The sequence below is a fragment of the Gopherus flavomarginatus genome, chromosome 10 (genome assembly GCF_025201925.1).
Source record: "Gopherus flavomarginatus isolate rGopFla2 chromosome 10, rGopFla2.mat.asm, whole genome shotgun sequence".
Taxonomy (NCBI): domain Eukaryota; kingdom Metazoa; phylum Chordata; order Testudines; family Testudinidae; genus Gopherus; species Gopherus flavomarginatus.
The window spans coordinates 56,868,988-56,896,248 of record NC_066626.1 but is presented as its reverse complement, the minus strand read 5'-3'; the positions used below and the strand labels follow the sequence as shown (position 1 = coordinate 56,896,248).

At 41.3% G+C, this 27,261-nt stretch overlaps 1 protein-coding gene across 2 annotated transcripts in view; it reads left to right on the top strand.

The window, feature by feature from the left end:
- The first annotated feature begins 484 nt into the window (after positions 1-484).
- ACVR2A (activin A receptor type 2A) overlaps positions 485-27,261 on the top strand; it is a 105,874-nt gene continuing 79,097 nt past the window's right edge. Inside the window, exon 1 of one of the 2 annotated variants that reach the window (XM_050969256.1) lies at positions 485-2,377. In XM_050969256.1, the coding sequence (XP_050825213.1) occupies positions 2,323-2,377 (55 nt within the window). In that variant the 5' untranslated portion in view covers positions 485-2,322. The remainder of the gene's footprint in view (positions 2,378-27,261) is intronic. The other variant, XM_050969257.1, reaches the window with a different exon arrangement.

Here is a 27,261-nt window from a genome sequence, read left to right as displayed (position 1 = left end):
CAGCACACGGAGGGGTGAAGAATCTAGGCAGAGATCTGACACCAGACAAGTTGACAACTGTGATAAGGGGGAGGAGGGAAGTAATGCTTTAGTTGGGGTTGGTCCTGCTTTGAGCAGGGGGTTGGACTAGATGACCTCCTGAGGTCTCTTCCAACCCGAATCTTCTGATTCTTTCCTCTGACTGCACTTAAAACGGCAAACTGGAGAAGAGGGGAGATAAACTAAGCGGGGGTGGGGAACAAGTCAAGTCGGGGTGGGGCAGGGCGACGGGTGCAGCATCCAATAGAACATCCCGTGTAGTCCAGGGGCATGAAGTAGGCAGCGGAGGCGGTTAGGAACAGGCGCGGACTCACTCACCAAGCAGGGGGCGCGCGCAGGTACGAGGCGCGGGAGCGTTTCTCCTGGCGCATAGGGGCGTCAGTGCCCCGCCTCAGCCGGCAAGGCGAGGTCTTGTGCTCCGCCCTGAGTGGTTCCGAGGGCTGTCAATTGGGGACGACTCGCGCACGCACCGAGTCGCGCGACAGGCAGCCGTGATTGGGAGAAAGGGGGGAGGGGAGCCAGGAGAGGAAACAAAAACAATCGCTCGGGCGCCGCCATCTTGGGTTCGTTTTGTACACCACACGGTGAATGGGTAGATATGAAATTACCACAGGCGAGCAGCAACAGCAGTACGGTACGAAGGGCCGTTCGGAGCTGCCAGCGGGACGTTGGGGACGATAAAGCCGGCTCCTTCGTCCGTCGCCGCCCAGAGAAAAGCTACGGGCTTGGCCTTTCACTTTCGCCGACCCCTAAACTCCGCTTCTGGGGGGGGCAAAGTTGGTGTGCGTCGCGCCGCCTGGGAGACGAGAGGGTCCGAGCCTGCGGCAGTTTCCTCAGAGCAAGGAGTGAGCCGGGGACAGAGCTAGGGGAGGGGGAGAAGAGGGGATTCCCCTCTCCCTTTCTGACCCTCTGCCCAGGGCTTGCCTAGTACCTGGTGTGGGAAGCACAAGGAAAAGGCAGTAAGAGTTCATCAGGCGTTCAACTCCCACCCATTGGGGAGCTTTTCTTCCTAAGAAAGCAAAAGTTGGAGTGAGTGGAAAATTGTCCAGGTTTGTCTCTTCTAACCACGTTGGGGGAAGAGAGAGAAAATGTATCCGTGAGGAGTTGGGAGAGGGGTGTGCATCAAACGGAAGAGCCACAAGTCCCGCTCATAGGAGAAAGAGAGCTGTCACCAGCCTGGCAAACACGGAGATACTGGCCACATCCAGCCAATCATGTGTATATAATAATGATACGCTCGCCACCTCAATAGAAGCGGATTCTCCTAGAAGCACAGCAATCAAGGAAGATGAGACTTGCCACGAGCCCATAGAGCACCCTCCTTCCCAGCGGCTGGAGACTGCATTTTTTTCAGCCACTCTTCACTGTTTAAACACCAAATATAGTCCCTTGGAGGGAATTCTTAAAGGAGTTTGCAATTCTGTGTAGAAGCAAGAATGTCTGAAATGTACAGTCTGTGTTGAAAGGACAAGGAGAGGATCGTGAAAGTGGGGGGGGGGGGAGAGAGAAGGGAAACGTGTGTCTTTCTTTTACTGAAGGGAAGCCCAGAGATTTACCTGGGTGGAACTGTAAAGGCTTGTTTGTTACAAGCTGTTGTTTTTCTCCCCGACCTTTTCCTCTGGTCACTCTACATCTCCCAGCATTATTAAACGTTACTGTTGCCCACGTGTGGCTGGTAACTTACTTTAGACAATTTTGTAAAGAAACTGACAAGTTTACTATTCTCTCTCTCTCTCTCAGTGGCTTAGTTGTTTTTGAGTTTAGAAACGGAGATGGAACTACTTGTTCAAACACTACATGTATAACGGGAGTGAGGCCGAAAATATATTGTTTACTAATTTCAGTACAACTTGCCAGGTCCAGCACGACGAGGGATACTTTACAGAGCTTGACGTGGGGAAAAAAGCTGAACTGTGCTCTGAGACTCGGTTCTTTTCCTAAAAGACGGTTTCCGCTGTTGACTTTTTATGGATTCTTAACGTTTTTTTTTTTCCCCTGAATTGCATTTTTCCACCATTTGTACAGAAGCCAAATGACACGTGTATTTTGAAATGCTTCTCCAAACATATATACCCCTTTATCGGGGATCTCACTAGAAGGAGCTGGAGGGTTGTCAGTATCTAAATATGTCTGATTTTGTTTTATGAACACTGTGAACTCCAAATATGTTGGCTTAGATTGCTTTATAACGGTTAAATTTGAAGGTGGATTTTTTTCTATTTGGAAGAACCAGGAAACTCGACAGTAGAAAAATCACCTATATGTTCTAACTGTATTTCGAAAATGGGAGCTGCTACCAAGTTGGCGTTTGCTGTTTTTCTGATCTCTTGTTCTTCAGGTAAGTAAACGTAATTTGGTCAGTTTAAAAGGTATTATGAGGCCAAAGGTTGGGTTAGCTAAGATTTGCAAACTTCGATTTAGCTTTCCCTTTCTGAGGATATTTGACTTGGAATATAGTTTCTCGTTGACAGTGTTTAATTGTTTGAAGTGATAAGGTGGTTGTAGATGACAACTCTGGTGATATCAGCTATTGTGTTCATCTTAAAATACCACAGTTCAGCGCTTCTAAGGTATGCAGCCTGTAAACTTAACATTAGTTTTAAATTAGTCCACTGCAGAGTTGATTAATGGAGTAACTTTAAAGCTAATCATTTAGACTAATACTGTAATTTAATTGAGTGTTCTCATGGTTATATTTTCCTGACCATTTTAAACAAGTCACATCTCTAACTTCATTTAGATCAGATCTTATTTTGGAGTACTCAGTGGTGAGCTTCCCAGTCCATTAGTGTGTTTAAAAATAGTTACTATTCTGAAAGCACTAACGTGCTGTATGGAGAGGGAGCTGTGTGTTTGTATGTATGCACAGTAGCCAGAGAATGAGGTAAGCTTCAAATAACTATCTAGATATTTTGCAAAACCTAACTTTTTCTTAGCTACCTAAAATACATGGTTCTGTTTTATAACTTTTAGATACAAAAATCCAGTTTTGAACTACTGTTTTTAGTCACATGAAATAAAGTGGTCTAAGAATTGTTTAGGCTTGTAGAAGCATTTTTCATGGTAGCAACCAGTGTTTGGAAATTAATACAATTGCATTTATTTGAAACTATTCTTCTTTCAGAGAGAAGGATCCACTGTTCCTGGGTCTTGAAACTGATTTTCATTTTTTTTTTTTTAGTTTTACAATTTGTTCTACATTGCTTTTTTTTTTTAATTCCTCTTTGCTTATGTAGTGTTGTATGTGTAAGTAAAATTACTTGGTGGTATTATTTTGATTTGACAGCTGGTTTTATCTGATCACATTTTCATTTTTTTCCCCCCCATAGCTGTGTGGCTAGTTTTCTGTAACAACGAAGCTTTTAAAAAAATTAGACCCCTGTAATATATAGAATTTTGCTGAATGATACATTTCCTTGTGGTTATTAAATGGATGCAGTCTAGTCTTGTGTCTGTAGTGTTATTGATCAGTTCTGTGTGGGTTGAATGTGCTGTGAAATGGCGATCACTGCCAGAGATTAACCAAAAGAGTTGCATATGTCTAAACAGAAGAACAGCAGAACACCTTAAAGACAGCATGACACTTTTTTTAATATCAGAAAAATGATACAAGTTTTTTAACAAAATCATGATGGCTTTCGTTGAAGTAGTTAAGCCCCTCTTGAGAGCCTCTCTATGAAAGTAAGACCTTCAATTTTAATAAGGCTTTCGTTTTTCTTAAAGCAAATTGCTCGAGTCCAGGAACATTTTCTGCAGGGGATTCTTTAGTCTTGTTGCATTTTAAAGCACCTTTTATTTTCATCAGGTCTCTTCTTTTCACCCTGCCTGATTAGAGGATAGGATAGCACAGCACAGTGCGGTCCTTTCCTAGGAACTTGCCTATCCTACTTGCTACTCAGTCAAGCATTCTTGACCCACATAGGGCAAACCTCCCTGGAGTACTTCTAGCCTCTGTTGGTCTTGGTAACAGTAGACATGGAAGCGAATGTTTAATTTTGTTCATGACAATGGACATAACTTGTACTAGGCCAGCAGGAAGCTGGTTAAAATATTATGGAATGCATTTCATAGCCATTATAAAGTATTAATATCTTTAGTTATTCTGAAGTGTCATAGCAAATATTTTTGTGTAACCGTTGAGTACTTCAGAGTTCATAAAGTATTCCTGATCAAGCTGTATAAATGGTTAATACATCCACTTAGAAATGTGACTATTTTTACAGTTCAGAGTTTCTAAGATTACTTAGGCTTCTTAATGTGAAATAACAGGAACACAGAAGCAGATGTAGTATTTCTTCTGATCGTGTTGCTTTTATGTAGCATGAAATCTAGCATGGAAAAATTATAGATATTTTTTTAAACTCTGAAGTTAGACTTTTATTAAATATGTTGGCCAGTGTGAAGAGACATTTACAACTTAATTCTAAGCTTGCTATCTGATATTTCTTCATTGTGGTTGCAAGTCTCCAGCTCTTCTTAATGTGTGTTTAGTCAACATCTTGGTCTAAAAGCATTTGCTAAAGTTAGGTGCACAACAGTTCATCATAATCATCTGTCCTTTTTTAAATGAAAAGGTCACATTCTGTCTTGCAAGAGCTGGGGCTGGGATCTGTAACTTTGGATCATATTGCCTTACTAAATACTGATTTCAGATTAATTTGGGTTCCCTCACCTCTTCTAAATCAAAATCTAGCCCTTTTTATGGAAGGAACAGAAATATCTTTCACTCTAACAGGAGTATGGAAAAGGATTAATGCCTCTTCCTCATGCCACCTTCCCCTTTAGTACTCCTTACTAAATCACAGTGACTACCCCAAGAGATAATCACATGTAGAAATGTACACATCAGTACAAACCACAGAGAGTAAGATGGAAACTAAATAGATACCTCAATAAAGTTGTCAGTGGTCCTTTAACATGCTTACATGTAAATATATATATACTTAAATTCAGCAAGTGCTTTTTTAAAAAAGGAAAACGAAGTAAAACAGGGCCCTATGGCTCTTGGATACGTTTGCGGTGCATCTCAGTATTAATGGAACAAGAAATAAAAAGCTATACCCTAGTAACAAGAAACTTCTCATTGTTTAACGTGGAGGTGATTTTACAGTTTCTTCAGAAAAGAGGGAAGTATGCTTCCCCCTGTCCCTCCTTTTTGTTAGAGTTTATACCTTAACATCAGGAATGCCAGGATTGGTCTTCCTTGGTTTTCTGGTATGTCTTGAAGCATGTGTATTGTAGTGCCTTGTCCCTAATCTTTTGAACTTAAGGGGAGTGTTAAAACTTTCTGCAGAATTTCTTGACAATATGCAGTCATTGGCAGTGTTAGCAAAGGGTTTTTTCTTTTTTTCTTCAACACTTAAACTAAAAAAGAAACCTTCCTCACCTGTAGCTTAACTTTCACTGTCTTGATACTTGTGAAGTTGTCATTTCAATAATTCTCTAGCTTTGAGTCTTCTATTTTATTTAAAAAAAGAGAGTGAGAGACTTCAGTTGCTAATGCTGTTTTTTTTTAAGCCTGCCTAAAGCATGTCAAAGAAGTAAGCAAACAAAAGGGTGCTAGCTCAATTTTTCACTTATTTGCAGGTCACCCTCAATTTACTCAATTGTTGGGGAGGCTTTTGTGTTTCAAAGAAAATGGTAGGTCCAAAATTGTTCTGTAGTAAAAATATTTTCTATACTCTTACAGAGACTGCTTTTTCCTCCTCTTAGTAAAAGTTCAAATAAATTGTTCAGATATCTGAGAAATAATTACTAAGAGTCTGATACTCTTAAAGGTTTAGAGGCACAATGTTAGCTATTCTCGAAGAACAGAAGAAAATGAGAGATGAATTCTTTATTTTATTAGTGAGTAGAATTTTTCAGACTTTTTCCCCCCAAGTAACCATGGCAGTACTTAAGAATCCTGCCAGCAGTTCAGGAGCATCATTTATGAACTTGACTGCAACTGTGTACTCCCAGTAATCAAGCTGTGCTTAGTGGTTGAACCCCCTAAGCACTTTCTGTAAAATAAAGTGATGAAACACTTTAAAGACATACTGTACACACTTTTAAAAGTAGTACCAAGTTCCTATTTGTACATAAAAGAACAGTAGCAGTACAATTTTGGCTTTTCCGTTCACCATTAGTGGCAGATGTTCTTAACACAAGCACTGTCGACAGTAGCCTTTTATGATAATTTTCAAACATGGCTACAGCCAGACAGGTGTGACTATAAATTAGATAACAGCCCTATTGTGGCCTTACATTAATGTTATAGCTATGCTCAGAAACAGTACAACAGAGTTCCTGAGGGGGGCTTCTCAAATATTTTTGCTAATAATTTAAAAAAAAATTTCAATATGGGACATGGAAGCAATATTACAATTGTGTTAACAGCTGTGTTTGAAAACTTCAGTATTGTTTTGGAAGAGCTGTGCTTGGCAACTGTTTAATGAACGCAGTTCTAGCTAGCAGAGTTCTATTGCTGTATATCTTCTATAGACCTATCTTTTAGTAAGAGCTGCTTAAGCATTACTGTTACATATGCTCAATGCTATGGAAGCTTCTCTGTTTGAGGCGAAGGACACTATATTGCAGCTGCAAAAGGATGACTATGGCAATCCTGGTATACAGGTCTTAATAGCTTTCAGTTGTTTTTAATAGCTTGCTTCAATATCTAAGGCCATGTCTACATCTAAAGTTTTGCAGCGCTGGTTGTTACAGCTGTATTAGTACAGCTGTATAGGGCCAGCGCTGCAGAGTGGCCACACTTACAGCAACCAGCGCTGCAAGTGGTGTTAGATGTGGCCACACTGCAGCGCTGTTGGGCGGCTTCAAGGGGGGTTCCGGGAACGCGAGAGCAAACCGGGAAAGGAGACCCGCTTCGCCGCGGTTTGCTCTCGCGTTCCCGGAGCCACCCAGCAAACCGCAGGGAAGGAGACCTGCTTGCTCTGGGCTCTGGGAACGAGAGAGCAAACCGGGAAAGGAGACCCGCTTCGCCGCGGTTTGCTCTCTCGTTCCCGGAGCCACCCAGCAAACCGCAGGGAAGGAGACCTGCTTGCTCTGGGCTCCGGGAACGAGAGAGCAAACCGGGAAAGGAGACCCGCTTGATTACCAGAGGCTTCCTCCTTCCACGGAGGTCAAGAAAAGCGCTGGTAAGTGTCTACATTGGATTACCAGCGCTGGATCACCAGCGCTGGATCCTCTACACCCGAGACAAAACGGGAGTACGGCCAGCGCTGCAAACAGGGAGTTGCAGCGCTGGTGGTGCCCTGCAGATGTGTACACCTTCAAAGTTGCAGCGCTGTAACTCCCTCACCAGCGCTGCAACTTTCTGATGTAGACAAGCCCTAAGTGACATTCCTGCTCTTTATGCCAAAAAATTCCAAAAATTCCTCAGGACTTCATCTCAACCTACATAGAAATAACAGAAAAACAATTTGTTTAACCTTTCCTAGCATATCTGATTTTGCTGCCAACCTCAGAAGTTAGAAATTAGTATGGGAGTCTTCTAAAGTGATTCCTTTTCCTACATCTCACTTGACAAGGCCCTCACTTCCATTTTAAATTTGTCATGCAAAAAACGAGATCTGGGTCATTGTTTATAACTTATTTCACTCTGTGTGAACTAGGTGTTCTTTCTGAAGTAACATTGTGCTTCTCTTTCTGAGTCCATGAAGCCACACAGTAGCATCAAAATGTTTTACTTTACGCAGAAGACATCGGGGGGCAAATTTATTGGGAAGAAATAGTCGTGTCTAGTCATTTGAAGAACTATCTAATTTAGGATTAAAGTTTAATGTTTTTTCAAGGTAGCAATGTCCAGACCTGAAAGAATAGTTGAGCTAACACGGGGTGGAAAAAGGCAGTAATAAACTGGGATGATAGAGGGTTCTGCAGGACACACTTCTCTACCCTTTAAATCTGCTTTCTGTTAGTGCTTTTGAACAACCCTTTAAATCTGCTTTCTGTTAGTGCTTTTGAACAACAAGTTGATTGGTCAGTTGTTAGACCATGGGGAAACAGCCCTAAAAAAAAAAAAAAAAAAAAAAAAAAAAAGGCAGAAGTTTGTGGTCTAGCATCCAGAAAGTTTTCTTGAGTGTTCCTGTTAAATGAGATTGACAGACTCCAAGTGCATCATTTGTGTTTATTGTGTGATACTTCAATAACATCTTTAGATTGTGCATCAAATGATTCCTTGCAAGGCACTTTTCCTGTTCTTTCCCTCTAGAAACTCAGTAATTTAAAGTGGTACTTTAGGACTTAATTCTCAGTTACTTTCGTCCTCCAGAGTGCTGAACAAAATTATCTTTTTTTTAAATCTCAAGAAGTGCTGGCCAACCGCTTGGCAAGATAGATGCCATCCCACAGAAAATGTAGGCTTATCACCATAGTACTCAAATTCTGAACCCCTATAGCTAGATATGGAGGACATATGTTAGTTCAACCAAATACTTTTTAATTCCTGAAAATGTTCCATGTCGCATACCTGCACTAGTTGTTGTGAAGATACAACTCTGAAATGGTTTAACAGTACAGTAGAATACTACTTGGCTACAAGGAGAAAAACTGATGGAATTTTCACGGAACAGGGTTCTATGAATTGCTTGTTTAGAGCAGTAGCTGGAAACACTTAAGTGTGGCTAGAAAAAAATGGACAGTTTACTACTGGAAGTCTAAATCTTTTTGAGTTAAAATGAAACAACTGGAGATGATGGGAGAAGCCAACAACCTAGTAAGAAGCTCATTTCTCCCACTGTGCCTTCCCTCAGCTGCTGACATGGTGCTTGTTGCGGTTTGTTGTTCCTGCCTTTTGGAGAGAAAAGGCTGTATCTTTTGTATCCATTTCTAGTTAGTAGGTGTCAGACAAGTTTTGAAGATGTATCTATCCTTTTCTAGTAGCCAGGAGGAAGGAGCTTTCTGGTGTGTGTTTGTTTGTTTGTTTGTTTGTTTTTTTTAAACTTTCAGTTAAATCTTCTTTTGCCTCGCTTACCTCAAAGTCTTGCGACAGATGTACTCCACTTCACAGGTAGGGGGCTCTGGAAAGATGAGACAGGATGGTTCTCATCCATTCTAAGCCCCTTGCATCCTTACTTATTTTTTTTCAGGCTAACCCTTTCCATCAGTGACACCAGGGCTTCCTTCTTTTAAACTTTTCCATGCAGCAGCAGGGATGTGGCATATTTTACAATTTTATTTTTGTCAGTAGACTTCTGAATAGCAGCAATATAACCTGGAGTCCTGTTTTCATACACATAAGGATAGTGGAATTATGAGCAGCAGCAGATACTTGAAACTTTATGCAGATTCAGGAAGCTAATGCTGCATGGGTTTGTAAGGTTACTTTAGCATTCCTAAAGGCTAGACGCTCTTTAAAATCAAAGATGAAGTTCTGCTGAAACTTATTGCTAAGGCCTGTCAAGTGGGTGAGGGTTTTTTCTCTCTGAAGTTGTTTCCTCTTTTAACCTTGTTAAAATTGAGTAGGATGTTCTGTGGTTCCTATACTTTTCCTTCTTCCTCAATTTCTGCACCTCTTCTCTCACCTCCCTCCCCCACCCCTGAAGTGATTAGTTATGAGTTACTGATGTTTATATGAGTTGGGGTCTGTCGTTTTTACACATAGGTGAGTGCCCTCCCTGCCTCCTCTCAAAACAGACTTAGGAAAAAAGAGTAAAAGCTACAAAATCCAGCCTCTTAAAGACACTGACTGTCTTTTATGCAGGAGAGGCTAAATATATGGAATGCAAGAAGCTGGAAAAAATTTTAAGAGAAAGCTATCAACAATGATTGCTAAATGGATGCACAGTTGAATAACCTGTACCATGTTTAGGGAGAATTTGTACTCCTTGCAGAGGCCATGGCTAACAGCACACTTGGGATTATACAAGTGGGCGAAAGTCCTATACTCTTCTATTGTCTACATAAAACACAGTATAGGCTTCTGATGTCCTCTTTGGTTGCAAAATTTACCTCTACTTGGGAATCTGACTCCCAGTCCATCATTTTTTAGTCGGTCACTTCAGAATGACAGCTTTGAATTGGAAGGGTAACTTAAAACAGTGGACCTAGTTCACATCCTAGCTTTTGTGATGGTCCTCACTTGGGTGATTCTATTCATGCCTGTCAGCTTGGAGCTATGCCAGTTACATCCTGATCTACTGATCACATAATGTGAAACCAAGCTCAAAAATGTTTCTTTATTTTCTAAGCACATTTTCTTTGACAAAATTTTGATTAAGAAACTACATATTGATTTGAACCAACCCATACCATTGGAAATAGTCACTCCAGACTGAGGCACCTGAATTTCAAAAACTTAAATTATATATGGGGCATTTTTTTTAATTTGGTTATCTCTAACCTTGAGCCTTAAAGCCTGCCCACGCTGCTGTTGTAGTTTATCTTTGTATTTTGAAACTGCAGACAAGCGTTTATGTTAAAAACATCCCTGCAAATGTGAAATCTGGTCAACTTTTGAAGAGTGACGATTTAGATATTGTGTATGCCCCCATGTTCCCAGGCCAGACCTTGTGGTTTTACAATCACTTTGCTAGTTTTAAAAGAAAAAAAAATTCTCCCACCTCTATTGCTGTGGGAAAGAAACACAAATGGGGGAATGGTTTGACTGACTAGAATCACTGTCATCAAATGCGTTACATAATCAGACTTAAAAATGTGTGCAGATATATCTTAGTTGTACTAATCTTAGGTGTTAATTGGTAACACTAAATACTTTACACAGATATTATTTAAGTTGATATCCATTTTAAATGGTTGAAGGGTTTTATTTGTGGTTTCATATCTCTCAGTTGCAAAGCACAAGCGTATTCACTGTTTCACAAAATTACAGAACTTGAAAGAGAATTGACAAATCTGATGGAGCAGAAATTATCTACTATGTAATTTAGCCAAGCATATCTTCTGCTTTTTCCTGTGGTGATAGTTTAAACTGAGGTTAGTGGGGGACAGGTTCTTATTCTTTTTTCCTTAATGCTGCTTTTCCTGGTGAAAGTTGCGGTGGCAGGATGGAGAGTAGGGAGGCCCAGATCTCTTCCTTTTCCTCCGTAGCAGGTTCCAGCTTCTCCTGGCGGATTCCCCAGCGTTCCCAGGCTAGCTGGGAAATATAATCCCTCTAGTGTGTCCTTGGCTAGCCTTGTGGGATGTGACCAGTATAGTTCCGACAGAAGCCTCCCAGGGGGCATCCCTATCAGGTGCCTGAATCACCTCAACTGGCTCCTCTTGATCGGGAGGAGTAGCGGTTCTACTCTGAGGCCATCCCGAATAGCCAAGCTCCTCACCATATTTTGGAGGGTAAGCCTAGCCACCCTGCAGAGAAACCTCATTTGTCGCTTGTACCTGTGATCTTGTCCTTTCAGTCATTACCCAAAGTTCATGATCATAGGTGAGGATGTGGACCACCAGAGCGACCGCTAAATGCAGAGCTCCATATGAAAACTCAACTCTCACTTCCCCACCATGGATCGGTACAGGGCATGCATCACTGCCACACCAATCTGCTGGTTAATCTCTTGGTCCTGCTTGCCATCACTTGTGAACAGGACTCCTAGGTACTTGAACTCACCCACTAAGGGCAGCTACTCTCCCTCACCTAAAGAGCAGTCAACTTTCTTCTAGTTTGGGCCTCTCGTGTCTATTCGGTCAGCGTCCTGTACGTTGGATCCAACTCACCACCAAGTGGTGATCAGTTGCCAGCTCTGCTCCCTTCTTCACCCAGTGTGCAGAACAAATGGCCTTAGGTCCAGTGCGATGACTATAAAGTCAATCATCAATCTTTGGCCCAAAGTGCTCTGGTATCAAGTACATTTATGAGCAACCTTGTGTTCAAACATGGTATTCGTTATGAACAATCCATGAGTAGCACAGAAGTCCAATAAATCACCTCTCACCTCCAGATCAGGGAGGCTGTTCCTCCCAAACGCTCCCCTCCACGTATCTCCATCGTTCCATACGTGAGCATTGAAGTCCCCCAGTAGAACTATAGTCTCAGTCGGTGGCACTTTATTGAGCATCGATTCCCACCATCTCCAGAAAGGCAGAGTATTCTGAACTGCTTCTTAGGCATGTAGGCACAAACAAGTTTTCTTCTCTGAGGCCCAAGGTCTCATTGAGGCAACCCTCTCTTCAACCAGGAAAAACTCCAACTGCACAGCTCTGAGCCGGGGACTTGTGAGTATCCTCACACCCACCCGGTACCTCTCAGATGGGGCCATTTCTGAGTAGGAAAGAGAGCACCTTTGATTGAGAAATTTGTTTCCTGAGCCAAGGCTATGTGGGGAGGTGAGGCCAACTATACCTGGTTGGTACCCTTCCACCTCTTTCATGAACTCTGGCTGCTTTCCCGCCAGTGAAGTGACATTCTGCATGCCCAGAGCCAGTTTTCGTTGTGGAGGGCCAGTTTGTCATGGTCTGTCCCTCTTGCTGCCTTTCTGGCACTGCACTCAATCCTAACCTTTTGCCTTGTGGGTGGTGAGCCCATGAGATGGGTCCACGTTGTCTTTTCAGACTGGGCCTGGCCAGGTTACATGGGTACCCCAACCACTAGATGCTCACCTGACACTACCCCCAGGGATAGGTCCCTAGTCTAGGCGAGGTTCATATGATGATTTTGGGGCTTTCATGAGGGTCTTGAGGTGGATTATTTTTAGTCTGGAACCTCCCCACAGATTTATTCACCTAGGGGTGACCCTACCAGGAGCACTAGGCTCCAGGCTGCATAGCCCTGAGGTTCGTTGGAATATGCAAGCCCCTCCCACATCCCTCCAAGGATCGTCACCTTGTTATGGTGGACAGGTTATCAATTATTTTCATTAAAGATTTGATTCTTGAGTTTTGAATTTGGCAGGGAGACTGGTTCTAATTAGCGGCTTAACTAAAAATGACATTTGTGCTGTAATAAATTTGATCCTAGAGCTTGCTTGCAAGGCTTTCCACTGATTGCTTTTTAAAAATCTGCTTATGTATTTACTTAATAGAAACAGGTCTCATGTACTGATTAATGTAAATGTTGTTTAATTCATAGGTTGTGGCATACACTAAGAAAAGTGAGTTAATACTTATAATCCGTCCTTAATTTGTGGTGGTCTGTGTTGGCATTAGTAAAATATCAAATTAATGCATTGTGAGTAAGACCTGATCTGAATTGTGGGATGATCTTCGCAACTCAGCTGCAATTATTTGAAGAAGACATGGAAAAGTAGTAATGGACCTTTATTAATTGTGGTAATTTGGAAAAGCCACAGCAGAACTATTTGTTTAAGAAAAATTTGCTGGAACAATGTAAACACTCAACTATTACGTTATGCCTGTGAATTTTTTTTGATAACCAGACAGTTTGGTGCAATTAGAAGGCTGTAACCAGAGTGGGACAGCCACTCATGGTTCAAAGTCAGGCGAAGGAGCAGAAAAATGAGCGAGGGGGGAGACAGTAGGGGTTAGAGCTTTGCAGCAGGCATGGTATTGCCACCTTTATTTATGTGCTGCTGCTGGTGGCAGTGCTGCCTTCAGAGCTGGGGGCCTGGCCGGCAGCTGCCACTCTCTGGCTGCCCAACTCTGAAGGCAGTGCTGACGCCAGTAGCAGTGAGTAACGGTGGCAATATCATGCCCGCTGCAGGGCTCTAATCTCTGCTGTTTTTTCTCTCATCCCTTTCCTCTGCCCCCAGGCTTTGTGCCCTGGTTACATCCCTGCCCAAAACTCTCAAAGATCATTTAAGGTATTACTGGGGGCGGGGAAGTGTAGGGTGGTAACCTCAAAATGTATGTAAAATTCTGGACTATGCCAAGTAAGCCAATTTCAAACAAAAATTGCTGTGGAAGCCTAATAGTGCGGAATCCGCAACTTCCGCAATATTATGAATCAAGTAGGACCTAAATTATGAGCCATGTGTGCATGAAGAATAACATTTGAGACCATGGATTAACTTGCTTGCAGTTCCATTAAAAAGCCAAGAAATATTTTGATTCTTGCCAAACAGATGTTACTAATACTTCTCAAACTTGCAAACTGTACCACTCAGAATATTAGGACACTTGATGTTCTACCATTTTTTATTCCCTCCCCCTCCCCCCCACACACCTAGTAATATTTATAGACTGGGATTTACAAATAAGCGGGAAGGAGTTATGTTCCCAGTACCCATTTGACCTTTATTGGGATTTGAGTGTTTAGAACACTCGGGCCCCTTTTGAAAGTTAAAGCCGTGATCTAATACATAGGGCTTGTCTCCACTTACTGTGGATTGTCGCTGTGATGATCTATCTATCTAGGATCGATTTAGCAGGTCTAGTGAAGACCTGCTACATAGACTGCCAGTCGCTCTCCTGTCTACACCAATACGAGAAGCATAAGGTAAGTTAACGGGAGCCAGCGCGGTGTAGACACAGCCATAAGTTGACCTAAGGTACGTCAGCTCCAGCTACATTATTCATATAGCTGGAGTTGTGTAACTTGGGTTGGTTTAACCCCGTAGCGTAGACCTGTCCATAGTCTTCTAGTGGTATAAGAAAACTCTCATTAGTGGTAAATGAAACAGCACTTCTCTTTTGCTTTGATGCTCACTGTATAACCAGGGTAGAAACTGGGCCTAAATTCTGCAGGTAGGCCCTCATTTGTGTGGCATAGTGATTCGTGATTGTGTGGTGCACAGATTTTTCTGCACATGATTCAATTTTTAAAAGTTTGTATTGACTTAACTAAAGTGTAAACAATGCAGTTAGTATAGTACTCAAAATACAGTCTTATGTTGACAAATGTTAAATTTTTCAGAGGCAGAATTGTATGTTGATGACACAATTGCATTGCTGATTTTATTGGGAGAAACCTACAAGTGTTGGTAGCTGGTAGTGGGTTTGTTGGAGTACCCAGATGGTATAGGCAAACGGCTCAAAACTTGAGATTAGGCTTCTGACATTGGAGAGGAGGGGATGCATCTCCTTTCCTCTTTTTTTTTTTTTTTTAATGTGGGCAGAAGCTGGTTTTCTGCCCCAGCAACCCTCGAAGGACATGAGGTGTATGGCCCTGGAACTGAAGATTGCCAAACCAGTATGCCTACTGGAGGCACTTCAAGATGAAGTCTGTAAAATGGTGACCCTGCCTTGCATTCCAAAGGATTTTTTGATCCTGAGTCGTCTCAAGGAAACCAGCCTACACATATCCTGGGGTGGCCTGCTACATCAGTATTACCTTTGATTCACTCATCCAATACTATACTTATCCATTTCGATGCTCAACAGTGTGAAGATTATTTACAAAAGTGACCGATATGGGTGGTAGTAGAAAGCCAAAGATGGGGGTGAAAAAAGTAAACAAACTTCCATTCTTGGTCTGAAACAATCTGAGGTTACTGACTTCAGGGAACATGATGTAATTTTTATTTAATTTCTTCCCCAGATTTGTAAGAGTGGGGCTTACTGAGACAACTGTTCTTGAGGATAAGAGTTTTGAGTGAGGAAAGTCAAAACTACCCAATAGATTGAAGGGTGGAGAAAGCTAGAGTTTCTTGAGGGCTTTTGCTACTGCTTTTGTTTCAATAGTTAAAAATAAACATTACACAGTCTGTCACCCATAGTAGAAGGATGTTTCATCCATGTTATAAATCATGTTTCTCAACCTTTTCCAATACTGGAACCAGATAGGCTCTCATACGGAGGCTTGAACAAGTATCAGTGTCATACTGCTAAATGAAAGGGATTTCCTATGTCCTAGTTTTGTATCTGAAAAGAAGCTTTCAGAACAAGCCAATGCTGATCAGTGATTGATTAAGGGCAAAGCCACATTTACCAAGGAAAATTTTTTGCATGCTGTCTTAATTCATACTATGTGCCCAGAACTTTGCCATATGAAAATCAATGAACTTCATTGTGTAAAAGGAGTTGCTAATATCAAATGCCCATTTCTTCATGTAAAATAGTGAAGAGGAATGCATTGGTTGGCTTACCTCTGTTAATTTTCACAAGGTTTACAAACTCATTAAGTGCCTCTTTCAATTCCATTAGCATCCCTTTCTCCACCAAAGCTGCTTTGTATTGCTGGTCAGGGGGAAAGAAAGGTAGACAACTTTTACGAAAATTAGAATGAGGTTTTTTCCCCTCCTCCATTTTAGGGGGAAACTTTTCAACCAGCTCTGACTTCCTGGTGAATTGAATATGCCCCAATGGCTTCAGGTGAAAGTCTGGATTCTGGTCACAAGGGTGCTGTTTTCCAGTGACAACTGGAGCATCATCAATGACGATACCAAGAGTGATGCCTGCAAGAACTGATTCTTGGAAAACTTCAAATATTTCTTTTCTTGTTTAGCACACCTATCAGTGGACAGCACAACAGGCAGTTCTATTTGAGAGATGATAAATGGGGATAGATCTTAAGGGAAAATCTGTAGTTTCTGTCCAGTTGTACTGGCTCTTCTGAACAGCTGTTCCTGGATGTCTGTAGTTATATCATGAATTTATCTAATGTTTGCATTACGAGAGAGAGTAATTATCTTGGCTTGACTGGCAACAGTAGATCCTAGCAGAACATTAAATAGCGTCCAAAGCACATGGTACAATCCGTGTTTCCCCAATTGAGAAGCTTGCCAGTTTTTGCTATTTACAGTGTCACCGAGTGTGATGCTCAGAAGGCTTTTATTGTGTTATAGTATTGCCATACTATAACACAAGTCTTCTGAATTTGTAAATACATATGCTTTTCTTTAATTCAGTAGGTTTATTTTATAGAGAGAAATGTTTGTCTCCAGTTGACCCCTTTTAGTGGGAATATGCACACCCCAGAATCCTTTCACAATTACTTGGAACTCTTCTTTGAAATACTGTGGTAGCTGATGTGCATTCTGGTCCCTAGTGCCCCAGAGAGGAGAGTCAGGCACCAACCAGCAGCTCCGTTGAAGAGAGAGAAGAAGGAGGTGCTTGGAACTGTCCTGCTACCTGGCTTGGAGGAGTAGTGCAGGGAGCATGCACTGCAGTCCAATTAGCAGGGGCACAAGAGACAGTTGCAGACAAATTTCAGTGTGGCAAGGAAGGGAGATAAAACAAAAGGTTGAGCACTTGGCTGTGGTAAAATGACAAATAATGCTCCATTCCATGGCATCATGGAAAAATGTCAAATTCCACAGTGGCAGAAAGGCAGAAACCACAAGACATTTATTTGAGATGAATGGGACAGTTAACACTGAGAGATATTTTAAGCTATTTGAAGATTTAGTTGGGTCTGCATTGCTTTATGCTTGGCTTATGTTTTCAAAGTTATTTTCAAGTGTAAGGATAAGATATAGATACAATATTTTTTAGTGAAAAGGTAAGTGTGCGCCTACAGCCACCATGAAACCTGTTTGCAGCCTTTTGAATATTAGAAACTGAACCAGAAAAAAAGTACTCTTATTCTGGAGTAAGAGTGCTTATGCAGGAGTTCTGTAGCTGTATATTTATGCTGGTATAGTTGCAGTAAATTTCCCTGTGTAGACCAGCCCTCAGTGAGAGGCTAATCAGACCTGGCTTCATTTTGGTAGCAACATCTGCAGTGATGAGCCTGTTTTTTTGAAAACTCAGAATTGTGGGGAATCTACACATGCTAATCTAGAAAATGGAACATCAAGGGAAGCTTTCTCCTTTGATCCCTGGTTGTTAGCAGCAATGAGGTCAAATGATCTCTCTCCACCACATTTGGTCTTGTACTAGCTTCTTGGCTTCATTCGTCTTCAGACTACTTGTTGTATGTTGTTCTTCACTGTCTGTCCAACTCATCCTCTGTTTTTCTGTTTTCTAGTTGCTTGCATTCGGAGTATTGCCACAGATGGTATCGTTTCTAGGTCCATTTTGTTGCATGTCCAAACCACTGCAATCTTCTTTCTTGAATTTTCAGTAACGGTGTTACTACTTGCCCTAGCTGTTTTCTCATCACTTCATGTTTTACTTATTTAGAATAAAAAACAAAACAGGGATATACAGTAAATGAACAGTTTCTCCTTCTCAATATTAATTCACAAAAATTAAAGGAAAGATTGAATTCCTCTGAAGAAGCTGCTTAAGAAAAGTGCTAGCTTGTCAAGGCCTCGTAATCGTTCTGTGGGTCTTAATACTTGCCGGATGTCTCACTTTCCCGTACTGCGGAGGCACAGCTTACATTTTTTTTTTCCAGTTCCAATATTCATCTTCCCACCTGGGTTACGAACTAAAGGGTGAATGATCTTCTCGTAGAGTACAGAGAGCAAGAAAAGTTAGGGCAGATCTACAGTTAAAATGCTTCTCTAGCACTTCAGTGAAGATGCTACTTGTACCAGAAGGAGAGCTTCTTCCGTTGGCATAGTTAATCTACCTCCACAGGAGGTAGTAACTATGTAGAAGACAAGCCCTCCCATCGACATAGCGCTGTCTGGACCCGGGGTTAGGTCAGTATAGCTGCATCACTCAGTGTGGATTTTTCATACCCTTGAGCAACGTAATTGTACCGATTGTAAGTTTATAGTGTAGACCTGACCTTAGTTCGCAACAGGGACATAAGCTTTTTTCACCCATGAAACTTCATTCTTAGGCTGACATGTAGAACCTACCCCAAGACTTAAGTTATAGCATATTATGGAAGAATGCTTATCAGTAACACTCGGCTTAGCCCAAAATACTATGGAGTAGGCACCTTATGCCTGGCCTACAATCCGCAGTTTTACTGGCATAGCTATGCCTGTTAGGACTTCATACCAACATAATTGTGCTGTCAGAAGCCCTAGTGTCAATGCACATGTACCAGCAAAAAAAAAAACGTCCTTTTACCGGTATAACTCCCCCCCTCTCTCCCAGGTAAGTAGTTTACGCTATACTGACGAGTTCCTTCGCTAAAATAAGCTGCATTTCCACCAGGGGGCTGCCAATCTATATCTATACTGGCAAAATCTTTTAATTATCGACACTGCCTCAGAAACACTTTGAAGGGAGAACAAGCCATGTAAGATCTGATGACTTGGTAGTTTATACTTAAAACCACCCTAAAAACTCCAGTTTGCTACCCTGTAGATCAGTGGTTCTCAAACTATTGTACTGGTGACCTCTTTCACATAGCAAGCCTCTGAGTGTGACACCCTTTCCCTTTTATAAATTTAAAAACACTTTTGTTTATATATTTAACACCATTATAAATGCTGGAGGCAAAGTGGGTTTTGGGGGTAGAGGCTGACAGCTTGCTACCCTCCATGTAATAACCGTGCAGCCCCTTGAGAGGTCCTGACCCCCAATTTGAGAACCCCTGCTGTAGTTCAACAAAACAATTGATGATTCAACCAGAAACATGTTGCTCCTTGGCCTGGCAGTAGTCTTCATTTGTTTGGTTTTTGTTCCAAGTCAGTTTCCATTGGCTTGTCCTGGAGTTGGGTATATTGTAACTTGTTTACACTGTGTATCTTATGTATATTTTATATACATAGACTTTAATTACATGCAGGCAACTCCAGGAAATTGGCTAAGTCACACCAAGCAGCCACCCAGGAGCATCTACCTTCATTGCTGTCTCTCTAGGTCTTGAACTGTCCTGCCAGCTACCACGGAACCTTCCTTTTTGTGGCTGCATATCACTCTCTACTCTTGAGCCAAAAAAGTAGTAGAAGTTTCATTGCTACAGTAATCACACTGTCCTCTGCTGATGTATTATTGCGTAGCCAATTCAGTACAGTCTGTGAATTGTGGAATAAACTTTCACATTACAGAATATATGAGCAGTAGTGTTTTTCAAGGACTCAGTGCTCTCAGTACCCAGCACACTTTTTAGTTTATATATGGAGATAGATATTTGAATCCCATCAGTTAAACTGCAGAGCAGAGTAACCAGCTGGTAGTTGTTTCTGTATCTTTTGGGCATTGTTATGGGAAGAATTATTCATATTTTCTTAACATGAATCTTGTTCTCTTTACTCTGTAGTTGAAATATCTGGCAGCTTAAAGGTCAATTTTAAAGACCATTTTTAACAAGTGCATAATAGAGATTACAGTTCTTTAGAGTACCAGCTGGTGGGGTGACCAGAGGACTTGCAATTAGTTGTTTGCTGCTGCCTGATAAGCTGAATTACAAACTCATGACTGTCAATTCTGAATCAGAGTACTGAAATATTTATAAATGCATTTGCCAAATGAAACATTAAACTGTTGCAATTGGAAATGAACTTGCATTGCATTAATATATTAAGATTGCTTTAATGTGACATAGTTTTGTAATACCTTTGTAGAAGGATGGAAATACTTCTTCCTCCTTCCTTTCTCCAATCTTTTTTTTTTTTTATGAAGGCTTTTTTTCCTGATTTGATTGTTCTAACATATATTTTTGTCCATTAGCCTTATAGTTGAAGTTACTCCATCTTGGAGGAGTAACATTTAACTATAGCTACAGAGCAGCTTTATTAAGTAATAATACCTAGCTCTTATAGTAAATATGAAATCATTTCTCCATCAGTCTAACAGTATTAAGGATTAGTTGATTTTTTTAACCTAAAATGTGCCTTTTTAACATTATGTAACACAAGAATGATGTATCAGAGCTTCAGGTAACATCACAATCTGAAATATTTCAGTCTGTTGCCTACTTGAAAGTGTAATGCATAGATTTCCTAATCTGACTCTTTCTTTCTCCCTTGATTTGATCATCTCCTGACTGAAAAGATGTTTTGTATTTGACATTGACCATTTAAATTTTAACTAAATATTACATTAATATCTCATTTGGGGTACTTGGTTTTTCTGTTTTTACTTGAAGCAGTCTTGTTATAATAGAAATCATATAGTTGTATATTTCCTTTGTCACTCCACACCTAAGGGTGAAGCCCAAGGTAGTATAATACAGCCAAATACCTCCAAAACAAGAAAACAAATCTTGGAACTATTAAAGATTACAGAATGTAGATTTAAGTCCAAAAAAACATAATTTAGTAGCGAGGGAGGGGACACAAAGACCTCATCAGACTCTTAATTCTTATGAAATGTAGCTTTATAGAAAGTTGTGCATTAGGGGAAAAGACACTGATGAAAATTAAATGGACTCCAACCACTTCTTAAGAGGATTTTTTTTTTTGTATTAAACTAGCAAGCATAAAACCCTCAGTTTATTAATTGACAGCACTGAATTAGGCCTGAATTTAGGGTGACTAAACTGCCTATCTTTTATGGAGTCATTGATGTCGCTGTCTTTCACTTTTATAAGTGTTTGTAGTGCATGCCCACAAATGTTCTATCATGCAAAGTATCTCCTCTTTAAGTACATAGAAAAATAAAAAGCATTGTCCTTTCATATGCAGTTAAGATACTGCTCGTAGTGCTCTAAAAATTCAGACCCTTATACTCCCCTAGGTTGCCAAAGGTAAGTGCCACAAATTTAAATGAACATGAAGTGTACAAACTATTCTTTTCACTTAACTTCTGTTGCTTTCACTCATGACCAACATTTTGGTAAAGCATTTATAAAATTTCCCAATCAGTACCTCTAATGATAGTGCAGTTTTTAACACCAAACTAAACACATGGGAAAACAGGATCCTAAAGAACAGTAAATCCTAAATGCAACATCCAGAAATCATTTTAGGATAAGTACTTCAAGTTGTCTCAGAGCTGGTTGATAATTTAACTTTGCTGTGCATTACCAATTTTTTTATTTGAGAAACTGCATGAAATTGTTTATATTATACAAGACTTTAGAACAATTGATGTTCAGACTTGTCTGTGGTATGTGTGCAGTACAAAATCATAAGACCAGTTTGCTCAGAATTTATATATTTGTGTTATTCATGTTAATGACTTGTTTCCATTACATCTTACAGCAGACTTGAGTCAAATTTGATCAGACTGCTAATGTCTTTATTTTATTTTATTTGCTGCTCTCTGTCCAATGGGACTTTTACCATAATGCAGTCTCATTGAGAATCTAATTTATTTACTAAACTTTTAAACTAAGCAGACTTGAAGCTTAGAAATCATTCTTCTGTTGTGCTGTTTGTAGAATTTACTTGATATGAAAATGACTATAGAAAAATGTTAAGTTCTGAAAGCAGAAATGATAGAGGATTTCACTGTTTCTGTTGATTCCTCTTCATTCAAAGTATTTTTCCTCTGCCTGTGCTTGAGTTGAGGGTTATGTTTCTTCTGTAGTAGCGGATGACCTTGCAGACAGTTAAACCGGTACTGTAGTAGGGCAGTCTCCCCGCTCCAGTTAGGAAGAAGTTAAAACCAGCCAAGAGAGGTTGGTTGTGTAAACAGCTACAGGTGTGGCTGCACCCAGTTAGGGCACAGCTGACCCTGATAAAAGGCCAGGCTGAGGTTATCTTCACTATCGGCTGGATTGTCAGGCAGCGATCGATCCAGCAGGGATCAATTTATCGCGTCTAGTCTAGACACGATAAATCAACCGCGAGTGCTCTCCTGTACTCCAGCTTGGCGAGGGGTGCAGGCAGAGTCGATGGGGAGCGGCAGCAGTCAACTCACTGCGGTGAAGACACCACGGCAAGTCGATCTAAGTACATCTGCTTCAGCTACGTTTTTCACATAGCTTGAAGTTGTGTAATTTAGATCAATTCTCCCCTCTCCCAGTGTAGACCAGGCCTGAGGGAGTCAGAGAACACTTTTGCTCCAAGTTGAGGAGCAGAGAGGACCAGGCTGCCAGGGAGAGCAAGCAGGATACCTGAGGCAGAGCATGGCTGGGGAAAGGCAGGTAGAGCTGAGGCGCTCTGGCCTGGTGAGTCTCCAGGCTGAGGACTTGCTAAAGGCCAGTGGAGGTACTAGGGAGGCAGCTGGGACTGGAAAGGCAGCAGGTCAAAACCCCTTGCTGATGAGTGGCAACTTCAGACAGCAATTTTCCCCTGAGGGAAGGGGCTAGACGAGGACTGGCAGTGAGTCACTGATGCAAGGTGGGCTTAGGGGACTAGGGTTCCCTGGGGAGGGGAGACCCAGAGTGTGGGGGCACTGGTGTGGGGCAGAACCCCAAGATAAGGGGCACTGGGGTCTAGGGGAGAGGTGTGTGTGTGTGTGTGTGGTTTTTTTTTGTTTGTTTGTTTTTTTGTGGAAAAGGACTTGTCCATATATAAATTAATTAAATATACGCTATAACTGTGGCGTTTACGGACACCTTGGGAATGGAGGTTGTCCATAACTCTGAAATGGGTGTAACTCTGAACAAAGCACAGTTTGGGCTCCAGATCAAACAACTTCAGGCCATGCTTCAGCAGCAGTTGAGCTCCTTCCTCAGCTCCAGCAGGCAGCATCTTTCAAGCTTGTCCCCTTCCCAGCTTTGTGTGTGTGTGTGTGTGTGTGTGTGTGTATGGACAGTGCATCTCCCTGCTGGCTCCAGTGGCCTTGGGCTGACAGCCCCTGTCTTCACCTTTCACTGTAGGTTTAAATGACTGCCCTGCTTATAGGGGTGGCATTGGGAACAGGCAGCCCAGATGTGTCTACCTTTAAGATGCAATACAGGCACAGCACAGTGTTTGCTTTTATGGGGGGTGTGCGTAGTCTCTGCTGCTGCCTTTTTACTGCTGGTTTTTACATCGTGTCTGGTTGACTTGTCAGTTTGTAACTCCATTCATGTATTTGAGGTTCTACTGTACCATTCTAATTATTAATGATGGCTGTACTTAAGGCAGTGTGATTTATTTACATCCAGAGGGGAAGACACTACTTCTAGAAGTGCTTTGTATATGATGAAACTGAGATAACACTAATGATTTCAGGAGTAAACACATCTGTTAGTTACTACACTATTTCCAGGAAAGAGAGATTGAGATTGCTGTAATTGGACTTACTGCTTTGCTTCAAAGAAGTAGCTTTATATTGTGATGTTCCTTTGTGTGCAGTTATTTCAGACTAGTAATCTGACTATAAAATAAGATCCCTTGGATTAATGCCTTGGATATTTTCTGTAATGCCATGTGGGTTCACTGTAGCCTCTTACCGATCACTTTTAGATTCTTTTTCTGGAATGGATTAGCTTACTTCAGGGCTTATTTGCTCCTAGATGTTACTCTTGTGGACCTTTCTTTACCAAATCAGTTTATATTAAAAGATGACAATGAAAGAGACCCTGCTAATCTAACAGGATAAAAGGAAATATTTATTACATGTAATTTGTGTCAGTCTGAAACTTGCTGCTACGCAGGTATTATTGCACTTAGTAAATTTAAAAATTGGGTTAGATACTGTTAAGGAAAAAATGCACCTACAGATGTAATAAAATTTCAAGAACTATCATTTTGTCAAGGCATAAAGTGATCACTGGATACTTGGGAAGAAACTTGCGCAATATATGATGGCGAATTAAGAGCATTATAGGGTATTGTACATCTTCTTTGAAGCCTTTGTCATTGATGTCTGACAGGATACAGGATTAGATGACAGAATTCTCATTGGAACAGATTTTGTATTAGAGTTGGTATTGATGTGGTCTCTGAAGACCCTTGGATCTGAAGAATATGAATTAGATCTTACAACATGAATTTCAGGAATAGTCAACAAGTGATAAACCTTATTTGTAACTTCTGTATGACTGACTTACCCTCTGTATTCTCATCTTCCCAACCTTAACAAAAGTATCCAAGGTATCATGTTTTCGGCTAACACTAGCAGTCCAAACTCCTATTTATTTTGGCCGTGGTAACTCCAGAAAGGCAGAAGTACTACCAGGGTAGAAGTTCACACTTCAGTATTCGTTTATTCCTCTTGTTACCGCTCAAGTCAGTTGATGGGATATTTTCTTTTCCCTCAACTCTTCAGTGTTGGAAAGAAAACTAATTAGTTTGTCTTTCTCTACCGTGCTCTCTCCCTTGCAGCAGAAGGCTCTCTGGTGTACTCTCATGACTCTCACCTCCACACTCTCCTTTCAGCTGTATCTGTTAGGTCTGTCTTTCTGCAACACTGTTGAGATAGCTCAGGGCCTCCTTACTACTTTTCTGGTGTCCTTTAAATGTCTGCAAACAGCCTCCAAGAACAATCCAGTCAAACTAAAATTCTTGCTCCATCTGTCACACAGTTCCTGATTCTTCAAGAGTACTTGTCCTCCTTGTTGCTTGCTTAAGCAGGCATGCAACCACCCTGCTCCTTCAACATCAGGACCCGCTCCCTAGCTTGTAAGGAAAAAGCAATCCTGAGTGTTTGATAATGTGGGATGACTGTCCTGCCAGCGTCCAAGCAGTCCCTTTCATGAAAGGGAATTCTTATCTGAGCCAGCTTATATTTACCAATCCGGCTCCCCTCTCAGAATCTAACATGCATCCTTTTGGAAGAGTAACAGAGTACCATAGCATGGCTGCCTTTTCCCAGAACAGTGCATTTTGGGAATGAAGCCCAAAGTTCTCTTATCCCTCTGGTGTTCTACATTGTATTTGTACTTTGACACAAGTTTCTAAAACAGTGTTTATCTCTGGTTCTGTGGCCACTCTTATTGACGTGATCTGTACATAGTAGTCTTCCCTCAGATGGATTTTTGAGGTCTTAGTAATGGACTCTAAAATTTCTGTGCTCAGTGCATTCATAATAGGGCTATGCATTTTTTTAAGGCTGAGCCCTTCTCTGGGATTCTATGAGCCATATTTAGGGGCATTCAGGGGCGGGAGTTCCGGAGTGGTCAGGGGACAGGGAGGGGTGTGGGGGGGGAGCATGGGTCTTGTGGGGGGGGGGAGCTGTCAGGGAGTGGGGGGGTTGGATTGGCAGGAGTCCAGAGGGGTGGGTGGATGGAGGAGGGCATCCAGCCCTTCCCCTAACAGGCCCTCCATACAGTTTCCGAAACCCGATGCGGCCCTAAGGCCAAAAAGTTTGCCCGCCCCTGTGATAGAAGAAGGAATCTATCTTCCTTGCGTGAGACGTGGATAACTTGTTGATGTCTACCATCCAGTCCTCATTATTATTTTTCAAGTTACTGCAGCCTTTTGGGTTAATAAAGGTGAGGTTAAAGTAGGGAAACTTTTTGTACATCTGTTCCTTAGTGTTCCTTGCATAACTTCTGCAGACTCTCAGACACTGAATCCTATATCTGTAGACTACTTCTGTACAATAATATATTCTGCTTTTTCAAAGCTGGTAGTCTCTACCTTGGTTTAATTAATTTGAGGCCCCAGTGGTTTCTTTTAACCTGGCTATTACAGCTTAATAATGGGGGTTGGGGAAATGTCTTTCTATGTTGTCTATGAAGCTCTACAACCTTTTTCTCCCTTCAAAGTGTGAATGGGAACTGGTATACAGATCTCATCTGTCTGGTGGAATTGGGAGTCAGAAAAGAGTGGTGTGTTGGTATTTTGTTTTGTTTTTTACAATTAACTTGTTTTGGCTTCCATTCCACAGATGTAGATTCCACCTTTACTGGCTACTGAAAAGGCTACATGGAAATGTGGGGTGGCTCCTATACTGGTTTTTTTTTTTTTTCCTCCCTACCAGTGAAAGTACTTAGACAGAAGTGGAGGGGGAGGGTGAAGCTTATGCTAATAGAAGGTTCTAAAATGAACATTTCTCATTGGCTGTTTCCTGCCTATGCTGCATATGAGGAAAACTAATTTTAGCCTTTGACAGTGGAATCTGTGTTACAGGCTTTTGTTGAATGTACCAGATGAGAATGTTCATCTGACACAACCACTGGACCTTTCCAGGTGGATGATGGTTACTCTGGAAGCCAGTCTGATGTGTTGAGTGTATATGAACCACAGAGCAAATAAAAAATTATAAACGATCAGAGGGGCCCCTTAACTGACTAGAAATCTGGGAAGTTGGCCTCTAATGAACCTCTTTTGCAGAGCTATGGATAAATGTGTTCTCTGGTCAGACTGACATACCATAACTTAAAAATCTGATAATATGGAAGTTAAGTATACAAAGAACTACTGTTGACAGAACTATCTTGATTGAAACAATTCATATTGCAGGGTAGCTAAACAGATAGTCATGCTATGGATCTTAATTTAGGATTCATAAGAAGATTACCTCTTTTTGAAATATTTTGGAGAGGTGTTCATCACAGCCAACTTAAGACTGCTGATCATATGTGGTCAAGAGCAGAAGGGAACATTCAGGTGTTGTACAGACTTTCCTCAGGTTTATCAACTGTAAGTTTATGCCTACGGCAGTCTTGTTATAACTAGACAAATGAACTTTATCAACTATATGTAACCCAGGATTTAAAATCTTTTTGATCTCTCTTTGAGGTATTTACAAAAGATGCGGGAGTGAGAAACTCCATCAGGGAGGTTCAGGGGAAATGGCGTCTTGAGACTCCATCCTTCTGCC